The sequence below is a fragment of the Hylobates moloch genome, unplaced genomic scaffold (assembly GCF_009828535.3).
Source record: "Hylobates moloch isolate HMO894 unplaced genomic scaffold, HMol_V3 SCAFFOLD_9, whole genome shotgun sequence".
NCBI lineage: Eukaryota > Metazoa > Chordata > Mammalia > Primates > Hylobatidae > Hylobates > Hylobates moloch.
The window spans coordinates 49,099,938-49,120,559 of NW_026652284.1; the positions used below are offsets into that span (position 1 = coordinate 49,099,938).

Genomic DNA, 20,622 nt, shown 5'->3' on the forward strand with positions numbered 1-20,622 from the left:
AGAATGGCAATCATTAAAAAGTCAGGAAACAACAGGTGCTGGAGAGGATGTGGAGAAATAGGAACACTTTTACACTGTTGGTGGGACTGTAAACTAGTTCAACCATTGTGGAAGTCAGTGTGGCGATTCCTCAGGGATCTAGAACTAGAAATACCATTTGACCCAGCCATCCCATTACTGGGTATATACCCTATAAATCATGCTGCTATAAAGACACATGCACACGTATGTTTGTTGAGGCACTATTCACAATAGCAAAGACTTGGAACCAACCCAAATGTCCAACAATGATAGACTGGATTAAGAAAATGTGGCACATATACACCATGGAATATTATGCAGCCATAAAAAATGATGAGTTCATGTCCTTTGTAGGGACATGGATGAAACTGGAAAACATCATTCTCAGTAAACTATTGCAAGGACAAAAAACCAAACAGCGCATGTTCTCACTCATAGGTGGGAATTGAACAGTGAGAACTCATGGACACAGGAAGGGGAACATCACACTCCGGGGACTGTTGTGGGTCGGGGGGAGGGGGGAGGGACAGCATTAGGAGATATACCTAATGCTAAATGACGAGTTAATGGGTGCAGCAAACCAACACGGCACATGGATACATATGTAACAAATCTGCACATTGTGCACATGTACCCTAAAACCTAAAGTATAATAATAAAAAAAAGAAAATGTGGTATATGCATACGAAAGAATGTTATTCAATCTTAAATAGGAATGAAATTTTGTCATGTTCTACAACACAGATGAGTCTTAAGGACATTATGATAAACGAAATAAGCTAATCAGCAAAAGAAAATACTGGACTATTCCAAGTGCACAAAGTGTCTAAATTAGTCAAATTCTTATAAACATAAAATACAATGGTGTTTGCCAGGGGGTGAGTCTGGGGAAAATAGGGAATTGTTTAAAGGGTGTAGAATTTCCATTTTGCAATATCAAAAGTTTCTGGTGATATGTTACACAATAATGTACATAGACTTAAGACTACTCTTCTGAACACTTAAAATGGTAAAGATGGTAAATTTTATGTTATGTGTTATTTACCAAAATAAACAATATACTCACTTTGGAAATAAATTTCACAATTTATTTATTTTAATTAATTTATTTATTTTTGAGATGGGGTCTCACTCTGTCACCCAGGCTGGAGTACAGTGGCACGATCTCAGCTCACTGCATCCTCAGCCTACCAGGCTCAAGCCATCCTCCCACCTCAGCCTCCTAAGTAGTTGGAACCACAGGTGCATGCCACCATGCCTGGCTATTTTGGGTTTTGTTTTTTTTTTCTTGTATTTTTGGTACAGATAGTATTTTGCCATGTTGTTCAAGTTGGTCTTGAACTCCTGAGCTTATGTGATCTGCCAGCCTCAGCCTCTCAAAATGCTGGGATTACATGCAAGGGCCACTGCACCCCCCCAAATTTCACAATTTACTAACAAGTTAATTATACATCTATCTAGTCACTCAGCAATTCAATTCTTAGGTACTTATTGTAGTAAAATAAAATTACCAAACTGCCAAAAGCCTTATACAAGAAGCTTCCAGTGATGGGATTGCTGGGTCAAATGGTATATACCTAAAACACATAAATCATTCTATTATAAAGACACATGCATGTGTATGTTCATTGCAGCACTATTCACAATAGTAAAGACATGGAATCAACCTAAACGCCTATCAGTGATAGACTGGATAACAAAAATTTTGTACATATACACCATGGAATACTATGTCACCATAAAAAAGAATGAGATCACGTCCACGGCAGGGACATGGATGGATGGGGCTGGAGGCCGTTATCCTTAGCAAACTAACACAGGAACAGAAAACCAAATACTTCACATTCTCACTTGCAAGTGAGAGCTATATGATGAGAATACATATATAAGCAGAGGGGAACCACACACACTGTGGCCTTTCAGTGGGATGTAGGGTAGGAGGAGGGACAGGATCAGGATAAATAACTAATGGATACTAATTTTAATAACTAGTTTGTGTACAACGATCCCCCATGACACAAGTTTACCTATGTAACAACCCTGCACTTGTACCCCTGAACTTAAAATAAAAGTTAAATAAAAGAACATTTCCAGCAGCTTTACTTATTATAGCAAAATACTGGGAACAGTGCTGGTATCTTCAACAGAAATATGCACTAATAAACGTAGTACATTCATACAATGGAATAATAAACAGCAATATAAACAGCAAAATAAACAGTAATATAAATGAACAAACTAAGAAATATGTGAATCTAAGAAATAAGTGAATCTGAAGGAAATTATTCATAATGAAAGAAGCCAGAATAAAAAATATAGTATAATTCCATTCTGTAAAGTTCTAGAAGAGGCAAAATAATGTTTGAAGAAGAGAGTGTAAGTGAGTAGTCATTTCTGGGCTGTTATTTACTGGGAACAGTTTTATGATTGTAAGAAGTGGATTAAGCAAATGTGTGCCTTTTCAGAACTGATCCGACTGTGCAAGATCTTTGCATTTTATTGCATACAAATTATGTCTCAGTGAAAAATATATTATTCTTCAATTTTTCAGCAAAAGTATTACATAATATACATTTCATTTTAGAAAATGGAACAGGAAAATAAAATTGACAAATAACTTTTTAAGTAGTTCTATGTAAATTAGTACATTCCCTCAAAGGCAAACACTTTTTTTCATCTCACCCATCAGAATAACTTAAGCACATATTCTTGTTTAGTATTAATTTTTAGTTAGAGAAAATACATTCACCAAATATTCTGATGAAATTTAATAGACATGCATAATGCATACATGCTATTTGATATGCTTATTTTTAAAACAAATAATACTTCTCCAATTGTAGGTTAGAAAAAACTGTAATGTGGTGAATCTATTCTTCAAGAAAAATAACATCTGTTCCCTTTTCATAATGGTTAGTAGAATACTTTGTAATATAAAAATGTTTACAGTCAAGCAAAAATCTCAACTTTAAGAAGAAATCACCAATTATTGTCAAAATAATAATTATGTAACTATAATGATGTGAGCACTTTTATCTATTCTTTATAAATGCTTACATGCACAATCTTCATTCAATGGGAGTTTGAGGAAAGCAGGTGCTCTTTTTAAAAATGAAACTGTTAGAGTCACTTCTTCTCCAGCATTCCGCAGAACCTGAACCTGAAAAAAAGAATAAAAAGAATACAATTATCATTACATTTGTCATTTTGTTTGATGGCAAAGCCTTGAAATTATTGGTTGTTTCTTCCACCTTCCATTTTTTCCCTAGTGGTCAGAAACATTTTATAAACAATAGAGGGAGCTAATTATTTATCACTGCAGTAAGAGCCATCAGTGTTCATCCTCTTGTCACATTCTGTGATCACCTGTTTATACACAACATGAATCTTCCATTCATACTTACTGAGGTCTTCCTGAGTTTGTGGTCTATATCAGGCAATATGAGGAATCAAGAATTCCACAGAAAGGCAGATAGAATGTTCAGGTCACTGTATTTATTGGTAAATTATTAATAATCGTTGAGCACCTATTTTGCACCAATAAATTGGATAAGCTTTGTAGCATATGTTATGTAACATAAAATAGGCTAAGATATAAGAGAAAATGATTCTAAAAGCATAAAAATCTGATTCTGCCAATATTGACCCAAGTACTAATTCAGATTAAATCAAATTGACCCAAATCACTCTAATCCTCTTGCAAAAAATAAATAGGCATTACATCGTCTACTTAGTATTTTCTTTTCTTTTCCCTGCAAATCTGTTATTATCAATAGCATCAGTTGTATTTTTTTTTTTTTTAGTAGAGACGGGGTTTTACCGTGTTAGCCAGGATGGTCTCGATCTCCTGACCTCATGATCCACCCTCCTCGGCCTCCCAAAGTGCTGGGATTACAGGCATGAATCACCATCAGTTGTAATATAATGTTGAAGTCTGTTATTATCAACAACTCTCAACATTTTTTAAAATATAGAATTAGTAAGTCTAGTTCTTCCACTTAAAATAATTTCAATTTCTCCAAAAATCATATCCAAAAATATAAGCCATGTAAAAATTTTAAAATTTAAAACAAATTAAAAGAACAAGAAGCTGAAGAGTTATTTATAGCAAACACACCTGAAAAAGATATTAATATGTTTATAATTTTAAACTATCATGTAAAATAAGGAGACAAGAATAATTAGCGAAAAAAACGTTAATAAACATGAAAATATATCTTGTTAAATACATAGAAAAATTGTTCAACCGCAAATCATTAAAGGATTGGCTACTTAAAACCAATTTAGAATGACTTCTGGCCCTGACAAGATGGCACAGACGGCTGGGCATGGTGGCTCATGCTTGTAATCCCAGCACTTCGGGAGACCGAAGCAGGTGGATCATCTGAGGTCTGGAGTTCCAGACCAGCCTAGCCAAAATGGTGAAACCCTGTCTCTACTAAAAATACAAAAAAAAAAAAAAAAAAAAAATTAGCCGTTCTTCGTGGCAGGCGTCTGTAATCCCAGCTACTCGGGAGGCTGAGGCAAGAGAATCATTTGAACCGGGGAGGCAGAGGTTGCAGAGAGCGGAGATCGCACCTCTGCACTCCAGCCTGGGCAGCAAGAGCGAAACTCCGTGAAAAAAGAAAAAAAAAAAAAAAAAGGCACAGGCTTATCTCTCTCTGCTCCTCCCCAAGAAATACAACTGTAAACATTGAAGAAAATACAAAAGACAACCAGATAAGAACTCTGAAAGACAGAAGGAGAAGGAAAATCTGATTAGGGGTCTCAGGCCAGCACTGGACAGCACAGAGGCTGAATACCCTACCTGCTCCACCAGAGGAACACCAAACAGGCCAGGCACTTTCTCAGCCCCATCATTAAAACAGAAAGCATGCTAATGGGTGCAGGAAATCAACATGGCACATGGATACATATGTAACAAACCTGCACATTGTGCACATGTACCCTAAAACCTAAAGTATAATAAATAAAAAAAAAAAAAAAAAACAGAAAGCATGCTAGATAGGCTCATACCTCCTCTGGATTGTAAAGGGGCCCCACTAATAACAGGCAAGGCCACAAACATCAGTGACTGGTGACAACGAGAAGCCAGCAGAAGTGCTAGCCTCCCCCCGGGCCTGAGAATACTCTGCCCCACTCAGAGGCACTGTGTAACCAGGATCATTGGCAGGGGTACCTCCTCATACGTGCCCAGTGAGAGAGGCCAATTTGTCAAGGTCCCGAGACTATCCTCCCCTGCCTAGAGACACCATCCTGCTGGAGAGTACCAGCAAAGATAGACCTGCTCCAAGGTCCCCATTATCCTACCTCCTCTACAGCAGGGAGGAACCCTCCATAATCAGCACTGACCAGGGAAAGCTTTTTCCATCCCTTCAAACAATCCCAGCAGGGAACAGTGGGTGCCCAGTGACATGAGATAAATCAGTCAGAACAAAGCAGCACCAAACGGCTCTAAAACATATATCATAAATGGAACCATGGACCACAAACCCGTGAGCTAAATAGTAAATTTCTGCTTAAAAAAAGAAATCTCGAGTAAGAGGCAGAATCACTTAATACAATAAACAAAATGACCAGGATATAGTAAAAATTATATGTCATATTGAGAACCAGAAAAATCACAATTTTAAAGGGAAGAAATAATCTACTAATACCCATGAGATAAATCACATATTGGAACTCTCTGACAAGGATTTTGAAGCAATCAACAAAAATGTTGCCAAAAGAAATTACAAGTTTTTTTGATTCAAGTGAAAAATTATAAAATCTCAGTAAAAAAAGTTATGTTATAATATCCAAATAGATATTATACAAATATTTTTTCATAAATTTTAAAAACACTTGGGAATAGTTCAATAACAAAGTAGGAATGAGAGAGAGTAGAATTAACAAAGATGAAGACAGAATAATAGAATTCACCCTATCTGAACAATAGAGTATATAGACCAAAAAAAAAAAAATAAAGTAACCTGAAGGATAGTCACAAAATGTATAAAATGCATATCATATGAGTCACAGAGGAGAGGAGAAATAAGAGAGACTGAAAGAGTATTTAAACATATAATGTCTGGAAATTTCTCCAATTGGATGACAGACATGAGCCCACAGATTTAAGAAGCTTAACAAACCTCAAAAGGATCCTGCCAAATAAATCTACACTAAGACACATCATAATTAAAATTTTGCAAACTAAGGATAAAAAAGAACAAACTTTTAAAACTTTCAAAAGGAGCCAGATAAAGGACTTATGTAAACATTATTAAATATTTTAACAAAGCAAACAATACAACATGATCAGTGCAAATCAGATAATACAAAATGATCAAATGGAGTTTAATCCAGGAATACAAGGTTGGTTTAACATTAGAAAATCAATTGGTGTAATTAACCACATAAAAACCTAAGTTGAAATATCAAAAAACATTTGGCAATATTCAAAATTCATATCTGTTGAACACTTTAAGCAAAGTAATGGTAGAACGGAACTTCCTCAAACTGGCCTAGGGAAGCTATAAAAAAAAACCTACAGGTAATATCATTACTAAATGGTAAAAGACTAAAGGCCTTAATGACCTAAGTTTAGAAAAAATAAAAGAGTGTCCACACTGTCTACTTTTAGTCAACATTTCCATAAAGGTACTAGGTAGAGCAATATAGAGAAAAAAATTAGGTATCTATATTTGAAAAGAAGGAATAAAAGTGTCTATCTGCAGATGACATGATGGCTTACAAAAAGTGCACTAGAATCTACCAAAAAAAAAAAAAAGCTCCTGGAAATAATCATAACTAATTTTTTTAGCAGAGTTTCAGGAAATAAGATAAATATAAAATAATTATATTTCTTTAAAAACAATCAGAATTTCTCATTTTAAAAAATTATAAAATCTCCAAAACCATGAAATATTTATGTATCAATCTAACAAAAGTAGTAAAAGCTCTGTATACAAAACGTTGCTGTGAGTAATTTTTAAACATTTAAATATATGTGTCACAAGACTCAGTATTTATCAACCCTAATTGACAAATGGGTATACCAGCAGACTTTTTTATAAAAATCGACAAACTATTATTAAAATTCATGTGGAAATTTAAAAAATCCAGGATAACCAAACCACCTTTGGAAAATAAAAGCAAAGCTGTTAAACCAACATCCTTTGATTTTAAGAGCTATAAAGAAACTATAATCGTCAAGACATTGTGTTATCAAAAAGATAAAGTAAAATAAAATAATATATGATGTAATATAATTAATATAATATAGCAATAATATAATATATGTCCAGAAATAAATACAAACAAAAAAAAACAACTATTTTTCAACAATGTTGCAATGGAGTAGAGAAAGTAAAATCTTTTTAACAAATTGTGCTGGGACTATTTCAAATCCTCATTAGAAAAGAAAAGGAGATTTGATCTATACCTTACATGACATACTAATACTAACTCAGAGTGAATCAATTACCTGAATGTAAAGTCTAAGCTTATAAAACTTCTAGAAGTAAACTTTGGAGAAAACCGTTGTGGCATTAAGGCAGGATTTATTTTTGTAATTATTAATCCAAAAGTACATCCCATAAAAACACAAATTCTTAAGTTGGGAGTAATCGAAATTGAACCATTCTTTTCTATGCAATATGCTTTTAAGAGAGTCACAAACTTTGAGAAAGTATTTGTAAATCTTTTTCTGATAAATAATATATACTTGGAATATATTTTAGAACACTCAAAACTCAATAATAATACAAATGACCAAATAAAACATGAGAAAAAATCTTAGGCAGGTATATTCTTGAACTTATGTTGATGGCAAATTAGTGCATGAAAATATGCTTAACATAATAGCAATTAGGGAAATGTAAATTAAAACTATAATGAGATACCACTATAAATCTTCTGAAATGTCCAAATTATGTATGCCTCAGATACTAACTGTGTGTAAGGTTTTGGAGGAACTGGAATGCTCAGAGACTAAGAAAAAAAATTGAAAATCTCACAATGATTTTGGAAAATAATTTAGCAATTTCATAAAATTGAAACATGCCATACTACATGATCCAGTAAATTAATTTTTAGAAATTTATCCAAGAGAAATGAAAGTAAATGTCCTTACAAATACTTTTCATGAATTTACATGGCAGCTGTATTTTTAATCAGAAAATTTAGAAAACTCAAATGTCCATCAGAAGGTAAATGGGTAAACAAACTGAGATATAGCCTTATAATGGAATGTGACTCCACATAACAAGAAAAAAAAAGGAATGAGCGATGGGCACATGATACCAGGTGAATAAATATAAAATAATTATATTTAGTGAAAGAAGCCAGAAAACATACTATCTATTAAATGATTACATTTACATAAAATTGTAGAAAATGTAAACAAATGTATAGTGCCACAAAGCAGATTAGTGGTTGTTCAGGGAATGGGGAGAAGAGAAGAGGCAGAAGGACAGATTATACAGTGGCAAGATTAAACTTTTAGGGTAAATGAGTATTTTATTACCTTGATTGTGTTGGTGGGTATTCTATGTCATGGATTGCTGGACACAGTACTGTGAAGATAACAATTCTGCCCTATTTTTCTATAGATTTAGGACAATCTCAGTGAAATTTCCAGTGTTTTTTCTTTTACTTTTTTTGGCTTAGAATGAATTTATGAACTTGGCTTATGTATTTGTACTGACATTATATTATAACCTCTAAATATTGATATAATCAATATGATGTGACTATTGGGAATTTCTGATAAATTAAAATATATGGGGCAGTGGAAAAAATAGCTAAGTACTCATATTCTATATTAAGTGTACAATAGATAATATCTAGGATTAAACAAAAAGAAATAATGGTATGAAAATCAATTTTGAATAAGTATATAAATATAGGAATACGTAAATATGTAAATGTGGGTGTAGATATGGGAAAAATATGACATGTATAGGTTAAATATGGTTGCCTATGAAATAGGCAATGGGCAGTTGCTTTACTTTTAAAGCTTTATATTTGTGCTTCGATCTTAAAGTTTTTTTCAAGTATAAGTGAAAAATATAAGAACATTAAACAATAATAAAATCTCACCCTAAAGAGATAATGAGTTTTTAAAATATAAGGTCACTTATGAGTATCTGTGTAATCATAATTTTAAGTCTTTGACAAATACACATTTCTTCATTAATGCAGGATTATTAATCTTTTCAGGGAATAGGATTCAGATAGTGTGGTTTTTTTTTCAGTTTTTCTTCTTTGCTTTAAATGCATATTATATCAGCCTGATACTGTCAGTTTGGAAAATATAGGTTCTATATCTTGAATAATGATGAACAAATTATTCCTGCCAAATAAGAAATAACCAATAAATCCAGTTGTCCTTTTTACTTTCATTCACATTTTATAATTCAAATAAAATATTGTGAATTTTAATCAGATAAAGTATTAGCACAGTTATTCTCTAAACTGCTATAGGTGAGTACCCAAGCAACAGGGTTGATAAATGGTGACAATCAATAAGAATAGAAAAGAGAAATTATATTCAAATAGATATTTATGGATTTAATCTAATATTAAAACCACTACAAATCTAATGACTCAGTTCATGAACTGAAAGCTCTTAAGTTCCATTCATCTATTAAGAAGAAAAGTTCATACAACATTTTTTGGTTCTTCGCCCTTTCTGGTTTCCCCTTGGAGGCCATTCTAACTTCTATGAGATTCTAAGGAGGAATTTAGCTACCTGCCACTGCTCTGCAATATAAAGCCAAGGATGCCCATAGCTGAGCTTGCTTTTAATTGATAAAAAGAGGGCACTGCTGCTTTGTCTAGGCATATTTTAAGCACACATCAGGAAACACGCACACACCTCCCTTCACAGACAGCAAGGGCAGGAAGATTAGCTTGTGAGGATCATAGTTACTGGCCTCACATGATGTCAGGAAACCAAGTAAGATTTTGATCTTAAGAGAGTCAGATTGATGTATTTCTGCCTGCTAGTAACAATGATGGAAAACAGTCACTTAGATATTGGACTCATCCCACTTGACATAAGTAAATTATTTCCTTATTCTGGATCCTATCTGAAAAGGATCTTAAACATGACTTTGAGGGTTGATTTTGAAACAGGTCACTTTACAGATAGAATAACTAGGCTAATCCAGAAACTATAACACGCTTTACTGTTCACTCCAAAATACTGACTATATGTGGAAACCAAATAAATGAATTTTTTTATGCACTCATTTATGAACTAAAGGAAAAATAAGAACTTGGCTTTTTACAGGTATTACTGTGTGAAAACTTTGGTTGAAACTGTAATGTAAAGGCTTTCATGCCGGGGTTAGGGAGTCCTCCTGCCACTGTGTATCTACTAGCACATTCAGGCTTACAGAGGAGTCTTCTGGTGGCAGGGTGAGGGAGCATACTGCCCTTCTGTGGTTTCCTGCAGGTATATACATTCACAACTGCAGACTGCTCACAGAGTCATGGCAGTTGCTAGCCATGGGCAGGAGATAAGGCCTTCTTAAGAGAGAAGCATTCGAGCAAGAAATGAGTCTGTAATATTCACAAGAGCTGTTACAGTTGGATTGGAAAGTAAATCAAGTGTAGCAGCAGAAATCACCCAGCTGGAAAGTAGGGTATAGAGCTGCATCTAAGAAAACCTTATCACATAACTTTTGGAAGTAGTGGGTTAATGAACTATGTGAAGTCAAATATAATTGGGAACGTGGAGGAAATAACTCAAAAAAAAAAAAAAAGAATTTGACATGATTGAGACACATCAGCTCTCATCTTGGTTGCTGCAACCACAGGATATAGGACAGAGCTGGAAAAGCTAGAAATACATCACATTAGGGATGGGGAGTCAGATTATCGTCAACATAATAGCTCAAGGAAGGTAATGTGATGTTCCTGAGGAGGCATTTTATGCATTCATTCGTTTTATTATTTTTTTCTGCATTTTAATTTTTAAAAATACTTCATAAATATGTAGAAATGACATAGGAATCTTCCAATAGGCATTTCTAGTCTAAATTTTATGTCGTTGAAAATGAAAAGTCCCAACAAGAAGGTCCATCTGGTTATATGATGAAAGAAAGAACTATGAATAATTTAAATTTCAGAATTCCTAAAATTTCACAATTCCTAAAATTTCAGCCTAAAATAGTGTATAATTATGCAATAATGTCTGATTTTGATAATTATTTATTACAATTAAGAATGCAGTTTCAGCTCTCAGCTCTAATAAAAATAAATCTTAGTGAAACTAATCATAATACAATAATAATAAATCACTGAATTTCAATATAGAAAAGAGCCACCTATCTTAGTTAGAAAAGAATATTGAAACATTTGATAAAATTGTACTTATTTAAGGTAATGACTTAATATTTAAGGCTATGACTGAAAATAATTCATTGTTTTCAAAGACTCAATTAAAACAAGATTCTATGTAATAAAAGTGTATAAAGAGACATATCATTCTGAGTTAAACTAATTGAAGTAAATACATTATTAGCTAGTTCACGTGGCTATGGAAACACTATTTCAGCATTTGTTGTGATTCCAAGATGATTTCCTCAATGATTCTAGCAACACTTTCTTTTTTCTTTTAATTGTTATGTGGTCAACTGAGTAGCTCAAGATCCATTAAGCAAGTTAATTTAAATTTTACAACTGATAAAAGTTCTACTTTGAAAAAGCATCAGGAACAGAGTGATAAAACTGAGTAGTATAACTAAAATAAACGAGACAATTATTAATATAAATGTATATGCCAATACTGTATTTTGAATACAGTATTAGCATAAGGAATTCAGCAAGTGAGAAATGAAATTTTGCTATGAGCAAGTGGTCTTTATTTCAAAAGAGAAATCCTGAATAAATATCCATGAATTATTATGAATATAATTAATTTATTCAACAAGTTGTATGTGTGTGTGTACATATATATGTGTGTGTATATATATGTATGTGTGTGTGTGTGTGTGTGTGTGTATTTACATGTTTCTCCCTTCAATTAAAGATTCTGAAAGGATGTTTGGTCAAATTGAGCAGCAATTCCTAATGAAAACTCTAAGAAAAGTAGGAATAGAAAAAAAAATTCCCTGGCATGTCCCCCACAACCCTCCAACTTAGGGCTCTCTTTAATATTTCTAAAAGATATTTCAATTTTTTTATTTACCTGTATTTGCTGGAACTCATAAAATATTGTTGAAAAATAATGGAGATAATGGTCATCTTTATTTGGTACCTGACTGTAGTTGACATGGTTTTATTATTTTTATTTTTTTAGCAATTACCAGCTGTCTTTATTTATATAAAAGTATACTAAATGCTCTCAATATATACAAGTAAAAATATTATATATATAAATAGAAAATTTCCATATACAAAATCTTTTCTAAAAATTATACACGTATATACAGCGTTGACCTTAGAAGCTGTATCTTAAATCTTAAACTCTGTATAATTTGTACAGTAGATTTATAAAAACATAGTTACTGGTCAACCGTTTAATCAACACCACTCAAGTCAAAGTGCTAAATGATAAAGCGTATTAGGAAGGTGCCCAAAATACAGGAATTCCCTGCATTTAAAACACTAATTGAAGGTTTGCCAATTGTTTTGAATTTCCAAATGTACTCCTTAAAAGAAAATGGAAAAAGAACCTAAATACAGTATCACAAACATTAGAAAAGTCCTAGAAAAGTCTGCACAATTTCCATCTTAGTTTCTTACACGGTTTGAAATCAGCCTCTCAAAAGCTCTTCAAAAGTACATTTAGGAATATGTAAGGCATTCATTCATTTGTTTTTGGTTGGATGATCTGGTTTTTCCTCTGTACAGAATATATCATCTAAAGGATCGTATGCCTAGAAGGTGCCAGAATTTTAAAAATTACAACAAAATTGGAATTGGTTGTACCATCATGCTCCAAAATCCCCATTTGTATTTCTGTGTATTCTACTATCCTAAGAGTTCTGTTTTCTGCATGTGGCTAGCCAATTTTCCCAACACCATTTATTAAATAGGGAATCCTTTCCCCATTGCTTGTTTTTGTCAGGTTTGTCAAAGATCAGATGGCTGTAGATGTGTGGTGTTACTTCTGAGGCCTCTGTTCTGTTCCATTGGTCTATATATCTGTTTTGGTACCAGTATGCAGAAAACTGAAACTGAATCCCTTCCTTAAGCCTTATATAAAAATTAACTGAAGATGGATTAAAGACTTAAACATAAGACATAAAACCATAAAAATTCTAGAAGAAAACCTAGGCAATACCATTCAGGACATAGGCATGGGCAAAGACTTCATGACTAAAACACCAAAAGCAATGGCAACAAAAGCCAAAATTGGCAAATATGTCTCATTAAACTGAAGAGCTTCTGCACAGCCAAAGAAACTATCATCAGCGTGAACAGGCAACCTACAGAATGGGAGAAATTTTTTGCAATCCATCTGACAAAGGACAAATATCCAGAATCTACAAAGAACTTACACAAATTTACAAGAAAAAAACAACCCCATCAAAAAGTGGACAAAGAACAGGAACAGACACTTCTTAAAAGAAGGCATTTATGTGGCCAAAAAACATATGAAGAAAAGCTCATCATCACTGGTCATTAGAGAAATGCAAATTGAAATCACAGTGAGATACCATCTTACACCAGTTACAATGGCAATCACTAAAAAATTCAGGAAACAACAGATGCTGGAGAGGATGTGGAGAAGTGGGAACGCTTGCCTTTACACTGTTGGTGGGAAGGTAAATTAGTTCAACCATTGTGGAAGACAGTGTGGCGATTCCTCAAGGATCTAGAACTAGAAATACCATTTAACCCACCAATCCCATTACTGGGTATATACCCAAAGGATTATAAATTATTCTACATAAAGACACATGCACACATATGTTTATTGTGGCACTGTTTACAACAGCAAAGACTTGGAACCAATCCAAATGCCCATCAATGATAGACTGGATAAAGAAAACGTGCACATATACACCATAGAATACTTATGCAGCCATAAAAAAGGATGAGTTCATGTCCTTTGCAGGGGCATGGATGAAGCTGGACATCATCATTCTCAGCAAAGTAACAGAGGAAGAGAATATGAAACACCGCATGTTTTCACTCATAAGTGGGGGTTGAACAATGAGAACACGTGGACATAGGAAGGGGAATATCACACACTGGGGCCTGCAGGGGGTAGGGGAGGCTAGGGGAGGAATAGCATTAGGAGAAATACCTAATGTAGATGATGGGTTGATAGGTGCAGCAAACCACCATGGCACAAGTACACAAGTATATCTATGTAACAAACCTGCACTTTCCACACATGCACCCCAGAACTTAAAGTAAAATAAATAAATAAATAAATAAATAAATAAGTTCTGGATCACAGCACAGCATTTGCAGCATGGGCAGCTCCAGCAGCGCTGGGTGCCCCTCTAAGCTCAGCCCGCGTCCTTCCGGCGGGGTCGCCCTTGCCTGCTGGGCACGTACCCTGATGCCTATGGGAGCTAAGGGGCTGCTGACACTGCCGGCTCCGCGATGGTCAGGAAGGACATTGCTGTTGTCCCGCGGCTGGCTCACTTGCTGGGGCTTTCTGTCGTCTTGTGTAGTCTTCGGATGGAATCACTGCTTGAACATTGGAACGGTGGTTTCCCCTTTATCCATATCCATCAAAAACGCATTTGTGTTTGTCTTGGCTGTTTTGCTTCCCGTACATGAAGCTTTCCAATAATAAAGTGTATAACTTAAGTACTTGTCGCAAACTCCCAGAGGCCTAGGAATATGTCATTCTTTCTAAGGTACGTCATTCTGATACTGGCACGTTGTTTTGTCCCGACTGATTCAAAACACTGAATTGTTGGCTGTCCGAGGTGTGTCTCCAGGTCACATGTAAACTCTGGTGAGCTTCGGATCAGAGGTTCCCGGCAGAACCCGTGGTGGCTGCATCCCCAGCGGGGCAGGAAGGGCCCTGGGCCAAGGACGTCTGTGTCACGTCCTTGCTGTCCCATCTTTGAGGTCGCTCCCTGTGTCCGGGGTTTCCAAGCATGGCTTTTCCAGTCTCCTGATGCAGAGCTTGTCTGAGCAGTGTAGACATGATTGATAGGCTTGGGTTTCAGCTCCAAAATTGTCTTGAAATTCATTGATTATACATTATATGCTACCACTCTATCTGCAATGCCAGAAGCACTAGCCGCCTTGAGGAGGACCTGGCAGAGCAGGAGCATCTGAGCTAAGGTAGTCTCAGGACGTGGGACCCAGGCCCAGGCTGGAGTCGCCAGGTCCACAAGCAAGGTCGAGGTCAAGTGGATAGAGGCTGAGGAAGTCCCGCTGCAGGCACCTCGGGTCAGCTGAGGGAGCCATTGCCTGCCTACTCCCGGGGCTGGTCCGCCCGGGGCCCCCGCCCCTGCAGTTCCTCCAATGTGGATTTTTAGTTTTAACCTTTAGGACAATTTTTGTTGCTTTCAAAAATTGACTTCACAAGCATTCCTATATACCAATAATAGACAAACAGGGAGCCAAATTATGAGTGAACTCCCATTCACAATTGCACAAAGAGAATAAAATGCCTACGAATACAACTTACAAGGGAGGTGAAGGACCTCTTCAAGGAGAACTACAAACCACTGCTTAAGGAAATAAGAGAGGACACAAATGGAAAAATATTCCATGCACATGGATAGGAAGAATCAATATCGTGAAAATGGCCATACTGCCCAAAGTAATTTATAGATTCAATGCTATTCCCATCAAGCTACCACTGACTCTCTTCACAGAATTAGAAAAAACTATGTTCAATTTCATATGGAACCAAAAAAGAGCTCATATAGCCAAGATGATCCTGAGCAAAAAGAACAAAGCTGGAGGCATCATGTTACTTGATTTTGAACTATACTACAAGGCTACAGTAACCAAAACAGCATGGTACTAGTACCAAAACAGATAAATAAACAAATGGAACAGAACAGAGACCTCAGAAATAATGCCACACATCTACAACCATCTGATAATCGACAAACTTGACAAAAACAATCAAATGGGGAAAGGATTCCCTATTTAATAAATACTGTTGGGAAAACTGGCTAGCCACATGCAGGAAACTGAAACCGGACTCCTTCCTTATACCTTATACATAAATTAACTCAGGATGGATTAAAGTCTTAAATGTAAGACCTAAAACCATGAAAACCCTAGAAGAAAACCTAGGGAATACCAGTCAGGACATAGGCATGGGCAAAGACTTCATGACTAAAACACCAAAAGCAATGGCAACAAAAGCCAAAAGTGACAAATTGGGTTGAACTAAAGAGCTTCTCCACAGCCAAAGAAACTATCATCAGCGTGAACAGGCAACCTACAGAATGGGAGAAAATTTTTGCAATCTATCCATCTGGCAAAGGGCTAGTATCCTGAATCTGCAAAGAGCTTAAACAAATTTACATGAAAAAACAAACAACTCCATCAAAAAGTGGGCAAAGGATATGAACAGACACTTCTCAAAAGAAGACATTTATGCAGCCAACAAACATATGAAAAAAAGCTCAACATCACTGGTCATTAGAGAAATGCAAATCAAAACCACAATGAGATACCATCTCATGCCAGTTAGAATGGCGATCATTAAAAGGTCAGGAAACAGAAGATTCTGGAGAGGATGTGGAGAAATAGGAACACTTTCACACTGTTGGTGGGAGTGTAAATTACTCCAACCATTGTGGAAGACAGTGTGGCGATTCCTCAAGGATCTAGAACCAGAAATATCATTTGACCCAGCAATCCCATTACTGGGTATATAACCAAAGGATTATAAATCATTCTATTATAAAGACACAGGCACACATATGTTTATTGCAGCACTGTTCACAATAGCGAAGACAGAGCCAACCCAAATGTCCATCAATGATAGACTGGATAAAGAAAATGTGGCACATATACACCATTGAATACTATGCAGTCATAAAAAAAGGTTGAGTTCATATCCTTTGCAGGGACATGGATGAAGCTGGAATCCATAAATTTCAGCAAGCTAACACAGGAACAGAAAACCAAACACCACATGTTCTCACTCATAAATGAGAGTTGAACAGTGAGAACACAGGGACACAGGGAGGGGAACATCACACACTGGGGCCTGTTGTGGGGTGAGGGGCTATGGGAGGGATAGCATTAGAAGAAATACCTAATGTAGATGATGGGTTGATGGGTGCAGCAAACCACCATGGCACGTGTATACCTATGTAACAAACCTGCACGTTCTGCACATTTATCCCAGAACTTAAAGTATAATAAAAAAAGACTTTGTTACATTTATTTATTAATGACTATTTAGTGAATACTTTTTATGGGCCAACTGTCATGCTGGAATCTTGGAACCCATCTGTCAATAACATGGCTTGCTGTCATCATGGTCATTGCCTAGTGCTCATTTTCAAGGGGCAGGAGCAGATGACGGAAGACAGACATTAGGTGAGCACGAAGTAAACAATATGCAAGCCCAGAAAGGGAGACATTGAGAGGTGCTCATAGGCAAGGAAAATGGCAGGCAGAGCAGACAACCAAGAACAGCTGTGTGGAGAGTTATTTTAAATAGATCAGTGAAGGTAGGACCCATTGATAGGATTTCCAATCAAAGGATAGAAGGAGGTAAGCATATGTGCCATACAGATACTTAGGTAAAGGGCATGCTAGACTCTTTGGAAACATTGAAAAACTGAGTGACTTGCTCAAACGTAGCACCTAATATATTGCAGACTGACAAAACTACATGTAAACATGAGTTCTCCATTTTTTTCCACTGTGCCATTTTCTTAAAATAGTCAGTGGCAAATCTTGAAGAATTTCTTAAAAAAAACCTATTTTACTCTCATAGCAATTTCAGGATGATTATCATCTATCAACTTCTTCATGCGTCTTTATCTATAGAGCCCAGCTGCACAGCACCACTTCACAGCCCTAGTTCTGAGAAGGAAGACTCTATCTAGATACAGAAAACAAGATAGAATGGACTAAGTAGCTTCTTTCCACATTGATAAGACTCCATTTGTTTAAGTTACTTACTTGTGTATATTTTCTTTTGACATCCAGAAGCAGAGTTTAAATTAACTCAGCAAACATATATCAAATATCTATCACATTCAAAACACCATATGAAGTAACACAGAATAAGCAATGAAGAAATGAAGTTGATAAAGCCCTTTAGTTCTAGAGACTTCTAAGCTGGTGGGAAGACAAATGTTTACAACCAATTAAAAGGAAAAAAAAAGGAATAAGAAAAGTTTTTAAAAGTAAATAGCATTATGTAAAAAACCCAGGCCCAAATCTAGTCTGCATAAAAGGAGTCAAAGTGTTTTTTTAGCCTCTGTGCTAATAATACTGACATCACTGAAATTTGGTACAGTTGTCTCATTGCTCAGTGTGATACAACAAACAAAGAAACCAACAAAACCTGGGCAACCCTGCACCCACAACCTGCCGGTCCCAGCAGTTTTTCCACAAGGTTCTACAGTGCCCTCTTGGTCATATCTCAGAGACTACCAGTGAATTCCTCAAACGAGCAAAGTTTCCATTATCAAATCAAATGTAATCACATGTTTACTGAGGCCCCAAAATACTTAATTCAGACCCATGTTGAATGTCCCTCCACCTTCCTTCAATGACAGAGAGTATATTTATCAAATGCAATCATTGCACATGAAATGAAGTGTACTCAGTTCAAATCCTGCAGGTGGGAAGAAAAGACATATTTTACAAACTGAAAGGTTATAGCGTATTTCTTTCCTTTTCTTTTCTTTTTCTTTTTTCTTTTTTTTTTTTTTGAGACGGAGTCTCTCTCTTGTTGCCCAGGTTGGAGTGTGACAGTGTGATCTCGGCTCGCTGCAACCTCCCCTTCCTGGGTTCAAGTGATTCTCCCGTCTCAGCCTCCCAAGTAGCTGGGATTGCAGGCATGCACCAACACATGCGGCTAATTTTGTATTTTTAGTAGAGATGGGGTTTCTTCCTGTTGGACAGGCTGGTCTCGAACTCCCGACCTCACATGATCTACCTGCCTCGGCCTCCCTAAGTGCTAGGATTCCAAGCATGAGCCACTGTGCCGGGCCCAGCATATTTCTTATACAGGCAGGATACTGAAGTGGAGAACATAAAGAAAATCCAGGCTGGGCATGGAGGCTCACCCCTATAATCCTAGCGCTTTGGGAGGCCGAGACGGGTAGATCATCTGAGGTCATGAGTTTGAGACCAGCCTGACCAACATAGTGAAACCCCATCTCTAGTAAATACAAAAAATTAGCCAGGAATGGTGGCACATGCCTGTAATCCCAGCTACTTGGGAGGCTGAGGCAGGAGAGTCGCTTGAATCCAGGAGGTGGAGGTTGCAGTGAGCTGAGATTATGCCATTGCTCTCCAGCCTGGGCAACAAGAGTAGAAACAAGAAAAGGAAGAAAGGAAGAAAGAAAGAAAAGAAAGAAAAGAAAGAAAGAAAGAGAAAGAAAGGAAGAGAGAGAGAGAGAAAGGAAAAGAGAAAAGAAAGAAAGAAAATCCAGAGTGTTTACTTAAAGCCTCATACATATATACATATTTGATATAACCACATTAGATGAAAATAACTTATACACATATTTACTCTAAATTCATAATAGTAAAACCATAGCTATATAAATGTTTAGTTTGAAAACTATGTATCATATTTAAGTAGAATTTGTGAAGAAAAAGAAATAATTCATAGCACTTACCCTTATTTTAATAGAATTTTGTATAGGTTATTTCAAGCATAAAGAATTATAAAGATCTGAAAAACAAAGCTAACCCCTATCACACCCACATTAGATTTGCAGCTGCAGAATACAGTTGCTAAATATTTGTTTGTGCACATTATCACAAAATGTTTGCACAACATGGAACTAAGAAGTAAATATTGTAGAATTGCTTACACTGTTCCCTGCCATATACTGTCATTTCAGTCCATTGCGTGAGTCATTTGAACATGCTATTCTGAATTTTAAATGCCATCCCCTTTGATATACACTGAGTACAGTATAAATACCCTGATACCATTAGCAGCATTGTTGGGGCCACCACGGAGTGAGCTGTGCTAGCACTTTCATGATGACTGAAGCCTGCATAGGGAGAAACACAGCTGTACCACCATGAGAAAACAGTGGTTTTTGAGAGTCCAGTAATTTTAAACACTTAAAAATAGATGTGTATATCCCAAATATAAGGTACTAAATGAGTAGGGAGAAAACTGTCTGCCTTATATGTTGCTTAATACATGAAAAAAAAAAATACATAGATCCATTCTATCACTTCATGATTACTTTAAATTTCAGCCTTCAGAGAGGTCTGCTATGCACAAAAATGTCAGACATAGGATAACTGTAAAAACCCCTAAGATATTTATCAAATTGTACAAGATGCATGTACTTTATGAGACTGTTCAATATTAATTATAATATTGTCACCTTTCTGTTTTATCTCAGACCTCTTTCTAGTCTACTATTCTACTTCAAGGCTTGCTTCTTTTCCAAGAGAGTCCCAAAGGGCATTCCCATCACCTGGTATCTGAATTATAAGAAAAATAAATAAATAAAACAT

General features: G+C 35.8%; 1 protein-coding gene across 2 annotated transcripts in view; it reads right to left on the bottom strand.

Annotated features, from left to right (window-relative positions):
- SNTG1 (syntrophin gamma 1) overlaps positions 1–20,622 on the bottom strand; it is an 859,278-nt gene that overhangs the window by 259,117 nt on the left and 579,539 nt on the right. For both annotated transcript variants that reach the window (XM_058444122.1, XM_032759812.2), the window contains exon 10: positions 3,079–3,181. In XM_058444122.1, the coding sequence (XP_058300105.1) occupies positions 3,079–3,181 (103 nt within the window). The remainder of the gene's footprint in view (positions 1–3,078; positions 3,182–20,622) is intronic.